This window comes from Lagenorhynchus albirostris, chromosome 2 (assembly GCF_949774975.1).
Source record: "Lagenorhynchus albirostris chromosome 2, mLagAlb1.1, whole genome shotgun sequence".
NCBI classification, from domain to species: Eukaryota; Metazoa; Chordata; class Mammalia; order Artiodactyla; family Delphinidae; genus Lagenorhynchus; species Lagenorhynchus albirostris.
In genome coordinates, this window is record NC_083096.1 from 171,697,323 (window position 1) to 171,709,509 (window position 12,187).

At 47.7% G+C, this 12,187-nt stretch overlaps 1 protein-coding gene across 2 annotated transcripts in view; it reads left to right on the plus strand.

Moving 5' to 3' along the window:
- The window catches only part of UBR4 (ubiquitin protein ligase E3 component n-recognin 4), a 126,912-nt gene that overhangs the window by 47,403 nt on the left and 67,322 nt on the right, over window positions 1-12,187 (plus strand). The window contains exons 41-54 of one of the 2 annotated variants that reach the window (XM_060141264.1): window positions 25-183; window positions 528-680; window positions 1,142-1,369; window positions 1,668-1,825; window positions 2,761-2,932; window positions 3,179-3,380; window positions 4,224-4,387; window positions 4,830-5,046; window positions 5,903-6,119; window positions 6,866-6,898; window positions 8,053-8,116; window positions 8,782-8,916; window positions 9,911-10,085; window positions 10,963-11,103. In XM_060141264.1, the coding sequence (XP_059997247.1) occupies window positions 25-183; window positions 528-680; window positions 1,142-1,369; window positions 1,668-1,825; window positions 2,761-2,932; window positions 3,179-3,380; window positions 4,224-4,387; window positions 4,830-5,046; window positions 5,903-6,119; window positions 6,866-6,898; window positions 8,053-8,116; window positions 8,782-8,916; window positions 9,911-10,085; window positions 10,963-11,103 (2,218 nt within the window). The remainder of the gene's footprint in view (window positions 1-24; window positions 184-527; window positions 681-1,141; window positions 1,370-1,667; window positions 1,826-2,760; window positions 2,933-3,178; window positions 3,381-4,223; window positions 4,388-4,829; window positions 5,047-5,902; window positions 6,120-6,865; window positions 6,899-8,052; window positions 8,117-8,781; window positions 8,917-9,910; window positions 10,086-10,962; window positions 11,104-12,187) is intronic. The other variant, XM_060141265.1, reaches the window with a different exon arrangement.

Consider the following 12,187-nt stretch of genomic DNA (forward strand, 5'->3'; position numbering starts at 1 on the left):
AAATTGGTAATTATTCCTTTGCAGATCACTGTCCTGCAGCTCTCAGCTCTCCTGAAGCAAGCAGATTCCAGCAAAAGGAAGCTGACTCTGACCCGCCTGGCTTCTGCCCCAGTCCCCTTTACTGTGCTGAGCCTCACGGGGAATCCGTGCAAGGAGGACTACCTTGCTGTTTGTGGGCTGAAGGTAACAATCCTGATCCAGGTTTGGTTCTGTTAAGCTATGGACCCCAGGCACCTTCTCTCCCCTGTTTTCAGCACCACTTTCTCTTATTCATTGTTGAGATCAGAACTTAAAAGCCATTGGGAACACAAAAGAAATCTCTGAATTTCTTCCAGATCTTCCAGATTTCTTTTGTATTGGAAATAATCTTTGTGTATTCTTGACACTTGAACATGTTACTAGACAGTCTGAGTACTGTCTGGAGGCAGGGAATATTAGGGAAGAAAAGGCAGCATTAGAACTCTGAAATTAATTAGGCTACTTTCCAAATCAGTTTTTAACCATTCTGTTCCTTCAACCATGTCCAGGACTGCCACGTGCTGACCTTCAGTAGCTCAGGCTCTGTGTCGGATCATTTGGTTTTGCACCCCCAGTTGGCAACAGGGAACTTCATCATCAAAGCCGTGTGGTTACCTGGTTCACAGACTGAGCTAGCGATCGTCACTGCAGATTTTGTCAAGGTATAGTTACAGCCCTTTGATGATCTCATCCTAGAATGGTTTTGCTTTTAAATCCAGAATGCCTGATCTCCGTTATATGTGCTAGCGTCTCTTAGAAATTAAAAACGAAAAATCCTAACATTTTGTTGCTTTTTGTTATGTTGTTGAGCAGGACCTATCTGTGTGCAGGTAGCAGAAAATTGATTCTGGTTCAACACCCACTGTGTCCAATTCACAGCTGTTAATTACTGTACTTGGTATAGAATTTGTTGATGTGTATCTCTCCTCTGCTCATTCCTAAGAGGCAGTGAAAAGATACTTGATCATCTTGTGCTCATTGTCTAGCACTTATAGGTGCTTGCTGAGTGGAGATTGAGTGCTCATTCCTCACTGATTGCAGCTCTGTGGGTTCACCAGGATAGTTTGGGCATGGGACTGAAATGGATCTCCCTTACTTGATCATTCTTCCTTCCATTCTGCAGATCTATGACCTGTCCGTTGATGCCTTGAGTCCAACCTTCTACTTTCTCCTGCCCAGCTCAAAGATAAGAGATGTTACCTTCCTCTTCAACGAAGAGGGAAAGAACATCATTGTTATAATGTCTTCGGCTGGGTACATCTATACCCAGCTCATGGAAGAGGCCAGCAGTGCCCAGCAGGGACCCTTCTATGTCACTAATGTGCTGGAAATAAACCACGAGGACCTGAAGGTTAGAGCACATGGCACTGTTCCCTTCTATGCCAGGTTTAATCAGCCTAGCAAGGCTTCTGTTGTTCGTTTCTCTTTTTTCTTCTAACTTTTTATCTAATAGCAAAAACTTTAGTCCTTTAGGACTAAACTTGAAGTTCCTGTATTCTCTTGGTATTTTTAAGGTTTCCTGCGGGGATCTCATACTTTAAGAATGAGACCCCATAATCATGGTGTAAAATGAATGAGCAGCCAGAGCAGAAGCTGGTGCCCAGGTAGCATGAGAAGTTAATGCGGATGTTGTGTCTCTGTTGTGACAGGACAGTAACAGCCAGGTGGCAGGTGGCGGTGTGTCTGTCTACTACTCGCACGTGTTGCAGATGCTGTTCTTCAGTTACTGTCAGGGCAGGTCGTTCGCAGCCACCATCAGTAGGACGACGCTGGAGGTGTTGCAGCTCTTCTCCATCAGCATCAAGAGGTGGGGATGAGCACTTAAAGGTGAACTGCCACAGCGCCCATGTTCAGCAGGAGAGCTTCGCCCCTCGCAAGGGCTCGCCCTTCCCTGCTTGGTGTCTTTAAATCGAGCGGTGTCCGGTGTTGGTAGGTTGGGCGGCCTGCATGGTTTGTCTCCCACCGTGGAGACCCCAAGCTGTAACAGGTAGTTTGGGGAGCCACTGTCACTCAAAAGGAAAAGCTAGGGTCAGGATAGCAAATGTGACTTTAATTTGATTACTGAGTTTTGAGAAGAGAATGTAAGTTTCTCCTAGACACTCGTGCTGCTAAGATGCCCTTTAAGTTTCCCTCCTGGGGGGTTGATCAGTAAATAGAACATGGTGTCAGCAGATGGGGCGAGCTTGGAGCTTGGGGAGGTGGAGGCTGCCATCAGACTTCTAGGTGACAGGGGTGTGTGAGGTAGTGAGTGTTTTATTTAAGGAGGAGGCAGCAAAGTTTTAGGGTCTCTTCTCCTCTTTCTTATCTGCCACTGAAAAGCACTTTCTCTCTGGCCTGTATTTTGTGAATTACCCGGTTTGAGATGAAATAAAATGGATACCATTCATACGTAGCTTGATGTGCTTGGAAATTCTTAAAAGGACAATGGGTCATCAGTCTCTGGCAGCTCCGTGGCCCTATGCAGTTGACAGCCTTATGCACATAGGGCCACCTATTCCCTCAGACCGTAGAACCCAGCAGCTGACTGAGATCCTAAACCAGGACTCCTCCTGGGGGCGCACATTGGGGTGTATGAGAGTATTTATGTGGCTTAGAATAAGACTGAGACTTGGGTAATTTGAGTCCTTGGGTGGGTATATTGCTCTGAGAGTCCAGTGGTTCGTGAGGATGGCCTTTAGGTCAAGAAAAGAACTGTTAGATGGTGATTGACACCCTAACTGTGGCCACTTTTGTTGTCTGTAGTTCCAATGGTGGCAGTAAGACGTCTCCTGCCCTTTGCCAGTGGTCTGAGGTGATGAACCACCCTGGCTTGGTGTGTTGTGTCCAGCAAACTACAGGAGTGCCCCTGGTAGTTATGGTGAAACCAGACACTTTCCTCATCCAGGAGATTAAGACTCTTCCTGCCAAAGCAAAGGTCAGTGCCCCGTTCTCCCATCACTTGAATAGACTGTGAACCTGCTCTCTTTTTATATTTGTATGTCATGTCACTTTGCCAGCTCTTTCAGTGGAGGCCTATAGAAGAATTTTCTCCTAGACGCCTTTTCTTCGGCAGCCTCAGCACCCCCTCAGTTGACCACGAATCCAGTTGCTTCTCTGCCTCTTTCTGTAGGTTCTGATCTGTAGGTGGGGGAACTACCACTCCTCTGTCCCCTCCTCCTAGATCCAGGACATGGTCGCCATCAGGCACACAGCCTGCAATGAGCAGCAGCGGACAACGATGATCTTGCTGTGTGAGGATGGCAGCCTGCGCATCTACATGGCCAACGTGGAGAACACCTCCTACTGGCTTCAGCCCTCCCTGCAGCCCAGCAGTGTCATCAGCATAATGAAGCCTGTTCGAAAGCGCAAAACAGCTACCATCAGTAAGGCCCCTCCTCAGAAGACGGGTAGGGGTCGGGGACTTAGAGTAGACCGTTGTAGATAGCCGTGAAGAAACAGGGACTGTCCTGCTTGTGCGGCTCATAAAGGTAGAGACTGTGCTAGCTAGTTTCTCAGAAGCAGAGTCAAGGTTCCGGAGGCCACTCAGCATTCTGTGCACGGCAAGCACCTTTTGGCTGTCCACTTCAGGCAGCAGTTCCTAGGTGCCCACGAAAGAATTCTCTCTTGGACCTGGTTTGAGATGGTTTTCTCTGGGTTTAAGAAAAATGGCTTCCCTGAGGTGGTGTGCAGGGTGAAACTGATTGAGGAGTAGATCCTTTGGCTGGTTCATTCTCGCCGACTGGTGTAGAAGCCGTCATAGGTGTCTGAGCTGGAAGTCTTTGCTCCTGAGTGATGGAGGAGGACTCTTCAGGGATTGGAAGCTTGAGTTTAGGAGTGAGTGACTCGGGTTGAGCAAAGATCTTTACAGAGTTCACCCCACTATCTGGAATTTGTTCTAGAGTCTGTGTTTGAGATAATCATGCAGCTCATCTTCCTATAAAGGAATAGTTTCCTTTGTTTATTTTAAATAAACCAGCTCTGAGAGAGCTTGTTGTTATTAAGTGTAGCCAATACTGACATCAGATTTCTTCGCCCCGCTAGGTTGTGTTGTGGTTGGGGGTGATGACTGTTGGACAGCTGACCGCGTGTAGGCATCATACTGATGCAAACCTTATAATCCCGAGTTGGCCTAGAAAGATTAGGGAGTACGTGTGAGCTTAGGAGCACAGAGGTGGTGGGGATCGCACTAATGTTGCTCCGTGGCAATCTGATGCTGTTCTCCACAGCAACTCGCACATCTAGCCAAGTGACCTTCCCCATTGACTTCTTTGAACACAACCAGCAGCTGACAGATGTGGAGTTCGGTGGTAATGACCTCCTGCAGGTCTACAACGCACAACAGATAAAGCACCGGCTGAATTCCACTGGCATGTATGTGGCCAACACCAAGGTGAGGACTGACTGCACCGTGCTGGGTTCATTCGCTGGGTAGAAGGACTCGAGGACACATTTAGAAGGTTTGAGGACACATCTCCTCTTAGAATGCAAGACTCACAGTCATTAACCCTTGATTCTAGTTTCATGGTCCCTAGAATTAATGAATATTCTCACTTCCATGCCAAAGGGCTCCTATTCCCATGTTGTCAGTAGGGTTACTGGGCACAGGGCAGCAGGAGGTGGTTAATGCTGGGGAGAAAGAAGCCTGAAACTGAAGAGTCTACTCCCTGCTTCTGTTTTCCCATCCTTGGAAGAAAAGAAGTCAGTGCTGAGGAGTTAAAGAGGATAAAGGTCTTTTGTAGGATCACACATTGTGTCACTGTCACAGGAAGGATCGAAAGTTTGTCCTTAAGAACTTGCAGTAATTGTATGATATGTGCCTCTTCTCCCTCCAGCCTGGTGGCTTCACCATTGAGATCAGTAACAACAACAGCACTATGGTGATGACAGGCATGCGGATCCAGATTGGGACCCAGGCAATTGAACGGGCCCCATCATATATTGAGATCTTTGGCAGAACCATGCAGCTTAACCTGAGTCGCTCACGCTGGTTTGACTTCCCCTTCACCAGAGAAGAAGCCCTGCAGGCCGATAAGAAGCTGAACCTCTTCAGTGAGTCCCCAGCCCCTGGCATAGACTGTATCCTTCTCGTTATGAATTCTGACTGGGTGGCCACTTCTCTGTGGCTTTCCAGTATTCTAGGAACCCTCTGCTCTACTGATAGCTCTGTGGTCTCTGCCATCATGAAACTTTGAGCTTCGTTTGAGATATAAAGGAAACAAGATTACAGGAAAGGGATATACTCGAGAATGGGAGGGGTAAAGACAGGGCAAAACTCTGCTTCAGGGCTCACTTCTGTAGGGTTGGGTAGCCTTGCAGATGGGGCTGCCTGCGTGTGTAGGCAGCAAGATTAGCATGTGAAATTGCAAGGCTTTCTTAAGGCGCAGATGCAGGCCTCAGGGCACATGTCACTGAGAGATGGTTAGCAATGCCTTTAAACCCTCAGAGTACACATCCCTGAGCCTTTCATAGGGCGGGCAACGTTCCCTACCATTTACTGGCCACCTGTCTGATACTTTTTCTTCCAGAAACAGTTGCTCTTGGTATTCATTCATGATGATGATCTGTGCTTTGAACAAAAGGAGTGTTTAGAGATCCCTGGGGGTGGAGTTGGGAGACACGGTAACCTAATAGCACCAGAGGATCCCTACACTGGTGTTTGGGGACTCTTCTTCTGAGTAGGAGACTTCATGGGCTTTTGGTCCATGGAACTGTTTCTACACGTATTCAGCACCTATACAAGATGAAAGTGCTACTGAAGTCTCAGGAGATAAAGTTCCTCTATGCCTGTGAAATCGATGAGGCTTGGAACTTTGTCCAAACTAGTCTGGTCTTTGCTTTGTAGGTGGTGGTGGTGGTAACCCTTCAGAGAATGTGCTTCCTAAAAGCTTGCTCTTGCTTACTGCAGTTGGGGCCTCGGTGGATCCAGCAGGTGTCACCATGATCGATGCTGTAAAAGTCTATGGCAAGACTAAGGAGCAGTTTGGCTGGCCTGATGAGCCCCCGGAAGAATTCCCTTCTGCCTCCGTCAGCAACATCTGTCCTTCAAACCTGAGCCAGAGCAATGGCACTGGAGACAGTGATTCAGCTGCCCCTACCACCACGAGTGGAACTGTCCTGGAGAGGTACCAGCACTGACAGGGGCTGAATTCAGTTCTCACCAGTTCTCACTCTCCCAGCAGAACCTGTGTCTCGAGAGAGTGAGCCTCTAAGTGTCCCAAGTCTGGCCTGTGATTTTTTCAGGATTTCACTCAGTGTCTCCTTAGTGTGCCGACAAGGCCTGGAGGCGGCTCAGAGCCATCTGACTCCCAGGGCTCTGCCTGGACCCTTCTGTCCCTTCCCTTCTCTTAATAAGCTTAGGTACCCTTTGGAGTAGCCAGAGGCTGCTGACCAGAAGAGGCTTAAGCCAGTATTATAGATTAGGATCTAGTCTTGCTGAAGTTATAGGGAAAAATCTTCCCTTTCATTCCGATTTCATCGTCTTCTCATCTTCCTCTGCAGCAGCTATTTCATGTGGTAATAACACTGCTGGCAAGAGGCTGTCCCAGGCATCTTGTGGCAGAGTTCAGAGCCTCCTGAGGCTCCCCCCAGTGGCCTTCTTAAGCATTGCGCTTGGCTTCTTTGCGCTAGGGAGCTGCTGGTTTGCCGTGGCAGATGCGGGATGTAAGACGTTTAGTTCTTACATTGTAAGTCGTAGGAATAGCCTGGCTTGGAATCACGGCCTCCTGCCAGCAGCCTCCCCACCCAACCCCTTTTCTCTCTCTTTCTTCCGCCCCCCACCCTATTCTTATATTGTTTGCTTAGGATGTATTTCCAGGTTTCTCTGAGCTTCACATTTTTTTCCTTTTTTTTCTTTTGCTTCTCCCCCAAGTTCTGAAACTGAGTCCCTAACCAAGCTGGACCGGTTAGTATGCCCTCTTTCTTTTCTCTGCACGAGCGAGTGTGTGTCAGAGAGCGGTGTAACCGATGGCGTGGCTTTGCGTTGATTCCGCTTCTGTGGAAAAGTCCTCCTGCTTCTTTCTGTTCTGGTCATTGCATGGCTGCAGAGCTGTCCCGTGTCAAAGTGGAGAATGCGGAGGGTTGTGCGTGCGTGCTTGGTGTCGGCCGCTTCAGACTCTTGGCGTCCCCTTCCTTACCCCATCCCTCTCTGCTCCCTCTCTACAGTGGATGAGAAGCGGGGAGGGGGCGCCGGGACAGTGCAAAAGTTCTACTGTCTGAAAAGCCACCAGAGAGCTTGTTCTGTCCACCGTGGTTTTATGTCCCAGGTCTCTCTTTCCTGGCTCTTTACTGCCTTCCTCTGCCCCTTGACCTTTTCTCTCCAGCTGTCTTCTCCACACTTTCCCCTCTCTGTCCAGAGCTTCAGCCCTCAGGATGTTGGTCTTTTCACTGTGCTGCATTAAACCCACAGGAGTGAGCCCTTGGGAGCGTGTCACTTGGTACCCTTCAGTGGTTGGGTTTCCTGTCCTTCCCTTAGAGAAAATTGCCCAGTTTCCTAAAGGTGCTTTATAGTACCCTTTGAACGTTGGCAATTGGCGTGCACCTGAAAATACAGTTTGTTCTCTTCTCCGTACTTGGGGAACTCATACGAAGTGCCTTTGTGCATTTACTTGGAGGTGTAAGTAAAATATAACCCCAGCTCTCCCAGTATAAGAAGATGGTTTTAACCTTTCCCTTTGTGTGTCCCCTCTGCCTACTGGTCTATGGGGCACCTGAGCTTCGGGTCCCATTGCATCAAGACTGTTAAGCCCTTCTCAGGGATCCCTGCCACAGGCAGCAGGAGGAAGCACATTTATCCGCTTTGAGGAAGAAAAGCCCTGTCTTTGAGTTACGGATTATGAACATGGCCTCAGGTTGATCTCCGAGCAGGAGCCAGGTTTCTTCTGGCCTGTAATACAAGGAAACGATATGCATGGTGCCTGTGGCAGGTCTTATTGTGCTTTGATTTTGTGTTTGGCATTCATTAGCTGTCCCCAAGGTCCTCACGACTGTAGTCTGCAGGCTAAAGCACCAGGCAGAGAGAAGGGTTGTTGCACTCACACCACTTTTCTGTCTCCCTAGGCTGGTTGTGAGTTCTTTAGAAGCCCTGGAAAGCTGCTTTGCTGTTGGCCCAATCATCGAGAAGGTAAGTTACTTTTTTTTTTTTTTTTTTTTTCTCAGTACGCGGGCCTCTCATTGCTGTGGCCTCTCCCGTTGCGGAGCACAGGCTCCGGACGCGCAGGCTGAGCGGCCATGGCTCACGGGCCCAGCGGCTCCGCAGCATGTGGGATCTTCCCGGACCGGGGCACGAACCCATGTCCCTTGCATCGGCAGGCGGACTCTCAACCACTGCGCCACCAGGGAAGCCCCAAGTTACTTTTTTAAAGCACATGGGAGCTTTCTGAAGAGGCAGGAAGTCATTGGAGTCATCAGAGGCCTCGAAGCCTTGCAGCTAAAGAACATTCATAGCATAATCTTGATTTGCAAAGATGCTCCAGAGGAGTCTTCAGCTTAAGGCCTTATGTCCTGCTTTTGGGGGACCCATAGTGAGAGTGTTTTGTACAATAGGATGAATAGTCAATGTTCTGATTAAAGAACATTGTTCTGGGAGTCATGACCTTGGACTCTCTTTACCTGTATTGTGGGAGGATTGTAATTTCTGAAATTCTTTGTTTTGCTCCTTGCGGTCCGTGGAGCCTAACCTAGTCCTGGTGGCCGAGAAGGGAGGAAGGCGTGGGGGGCAGCATGTGGGCAGTTTATCCTGCATGGATTTGGTGGGGTTAGTGACAACCCTGCTGTCTTCTGCATCAGGAGAGAAACAAGAATGCAGCTCAGGAGCTGGCCACTCTGCTGCTGTCCCTGCCAGCGCCTGCCAGTGTCCAGCAGCAGTCCAAGAGCCTTCTGGCCAGCCTGCACACCAGCCGCTCAGCCTATCACAGCCACAAGGTAATCAGGGGTGCCTTCTGTCGAAGCGTAAGTTGTGGTACTGACAGGGAATCAAGCAAGTTGGCTTTTTGGATGTAAAGCAAAGGCGTAGCAAAGTAAGGTGGGGAGAGGAGCGCGTTGAGATTAGACCCACACATCCTAAAGTTTCTCCTGAGAAATTAATAACTATCACTCAAAATGAGGACAAGCCAGTAATGGGCCACTGGTTTGCATTCATTTTGTTCTGTTATCTAATTGGATCAGGAAGATTTAAGGAAGGGAGGGGAGGGATGCTTGAGGAGGGGTGGCTGCTCCCTGGAAGAGTGGGGCGGGAAGTCACTCAGGAGGTCAGGGCTCCTGGTGTTTCCACTCCTGCAGCTGTGCCACAGCCCTCAGTGAGGTGTACTTGCTTGTGATGAATTTGGTAAGTGGTTGTTGGAGAGACTGAGGGGGAAATCTGGGGAGAGAGGGTCTCACCTATAAAAGTAAGTAGCGACTGAAGGCAGTAAGTTAGGCCAGTTTCTAAAAATGGGAGAGACTGTTGACAGTTCAGATCCGTGAGGAGGAAGCCGCCAGCCCAGATGCCTTGGTGCCTCCGACCCAGAGAGCTGAGAAGTGCGAGCTAACCTGCTGAACCTGTCAAGGAAAGGCGGTTTTGGAAACATAGCTTTGGTATGAACCTGCGAAGAAATGACTTCCATAGGGAGGAGATCCGGGATGTTGTATGTAGCTCTGGAGAATTGGCTGGTATTTCTAGTTTTCCTATCATACTTCGGTACTGATTTCATGGCTTTTGATTTTTTTTTTTTTAAGCGTCTTTAGTGTTTTATTATATGAAGAAGTTGAACTGTGTTGGGCTGCTTTGAAGGTTTGTTCCAGGTAGTCAGTGGTAACTAACCTGTTCTCTTGAGAGGAGGTAGCCAGCCTGATGGTCTGTCGGTTCCCCTCTCCTCTGTGCTTTAGCGCCCAGGCCTTCCTTGCTTTTGGTTCATCCTCTGTGATTCTTTTGTTGTAGGATCAGGCCTTGCTGAGCAAAGCTGTGCAGTGTCTCAACACATCCAGCAAAGAAGGCAAGGATTTGGACCCTGAGGTCTTCCAGAGGCTGGTGATCACAGCTCGCTCCATTGCCATCATGCGCCCTAATAACCTTGTCCACTTTACGGAGTCAAAGCTGCCCCAGATGGAAACAGGTGAACTTGGCCTGTATGGCCGTGGTCCTGAAATCTGCTTGCTACACCACCTTCTTTACTCTCTCATCTTCTTCTTGTTCTCACTGGCTTCTGACTGACATCATGCTCTGAGACAGGGATTTTACTCTCTTGTCTTTATATCTTGAAGGGCTTTTGACATTAAAATTGTATCGTTCTAAGTAAATACTGTTTCCAGTACTTACTCCTTGGATTGCTCTTGAGTTTATTTAGTGCTCTGGACATCAGATATAATCTGTCTCCGAATTTACTACTTCTTTAAGATCTTCAGGGTAAAGTTAAGCTTGTGCCCTGGTTGCTTGAAAGTAATAGGATCATGTCTTTTGCTTTCGTGCTGTATTTCGTGCCAGTATTTTATTAATATCTGTAGCTTTTCTCAGTGCTTGATTCTATTTCCTCCTCTCTCCTCACATTGGCTGGGTACCAAACCTGCTTTGCTTTCATCAAATAGAGCTTATTGATGCCTTTACAGTTCTGTTATTTACATATTTCCATATGCTGTCATCATCCTGTTCCTCCTCTAATACTATAATTCACGAATCATTCTAGAAAATTGCAGATGTTCCCCTAGCTTTTAGAAGTTGAACAGTTGCACCTGAGATCTCTGAATCTGCTGTAAGCTCCTGAATGCTCCCCTTCTACTTAATTCTAACATACAATGTTTTCTGTGATATTCCTTTCCCAGACTGTTTTTTTCCTAGATGTGCCTGCTGGAGTCTAGGGATAGTTGGCATATTGACTGGGGCCCCACTTGAAACTCCCTCCCCAGGCAAGCTTCCTTGACCTGAGTTAACCTTAAAACAAATTAAATTCCATCTTAGATTTACCATCGTTAATAATTTTTTTTTCTCCTGCTTAGAAGGAGCGGATGAGGGGAGAGAACCTCAGAAACAGTTGGAGGGAGACTGCTGTAGTTTCATCACCCAGCTGGTGAACCACTTCTGGAAACTCCATGCATCCAAACCCAAGAATGCCTTCTTGGCACCTGCCTGCCTGCCAGGTATCATGTTAAAAGGGATACTTGATAGTGAAGCCTGATGTAAGTTTTTTCTTGGAACAGATTGAACTCTTCACCTTTAGCGTTCATCATCTTTCTCTTCCAGAGTGGATATGTAGTGAATATTTAGGAAACAGAAGCCTGTGAGATCAATGTTCCTGATAGAGGAATTTAGCAGTGTAGCAGAGAAGTAGGACTTTCTTGTATCTCTCATGTCGGATTGAATACTTCACATAAAGAAGTGTGTGCGTGCGTGTGTCCTTAGTGGTGTTTATAATTGTTTTTAAAAAAGTCTTTGAGGGGACTACCCTGGTGGCGCAGTAGTTAAGAATCCGCCTGCTAGTGCAGGGGGCACGGGTTTGATCCCTGGTCCGGGAAGATCCCACATGCCACGGAGCAACTAAGCCCGTGCGCCACAACTACTGAGCCTGTGCTCTAGAGCCCGTGAGCCACAACTACTGAGCCCGTGTGCCTCAACTACTGAAGCCCGCGCACCTAGAGAGCATGCTTCGCAACAAGAGAAGCCACCGCAATGAGAAGCCCACTCGCCGCAACTAGAGAAAGCCCGCACGCAGCAACAAGGACCCAGTGCAGCCATAAACAAACAAATAAATAAGTGAATTTATTTATTTAAAACAAAACCCAAAAAACATCATGCTAGAGAATTATTTTATTTCTAAGCTACTGCTGCCTTTGGTATCTAACTTTTCACAGTAAGGTTTTTAGGTGGAAGAGTAATAAGGTTCTGAATAGCAATCTAGAAAAGTAGAAGGACCCCTATTACTCATTTGTGTTTGGACATTGCTTGGGCAGTAAACCCAAAAGGCCTGTTAGGGTCATCTTTATCACCTAAGGTTTGGAGATAGTAGGGAACATTCAGACTCTGCTCAGCTCTTCACATTTCTCTGTCCTGTCTCTTGATATCCGTAGAGAGTAGACACCTATTTATTTCTGTGGTGCAGGATATTTGGAAAGGCTTTTGGAGACAGTTTGGGAGATTTAGGAGACTATTAATAAAACAAATCACAAACAATGCCTACAGTCTACATTCTACGTGTGTGTGTTGTTTTGCTGTGTGTGCTTGTCA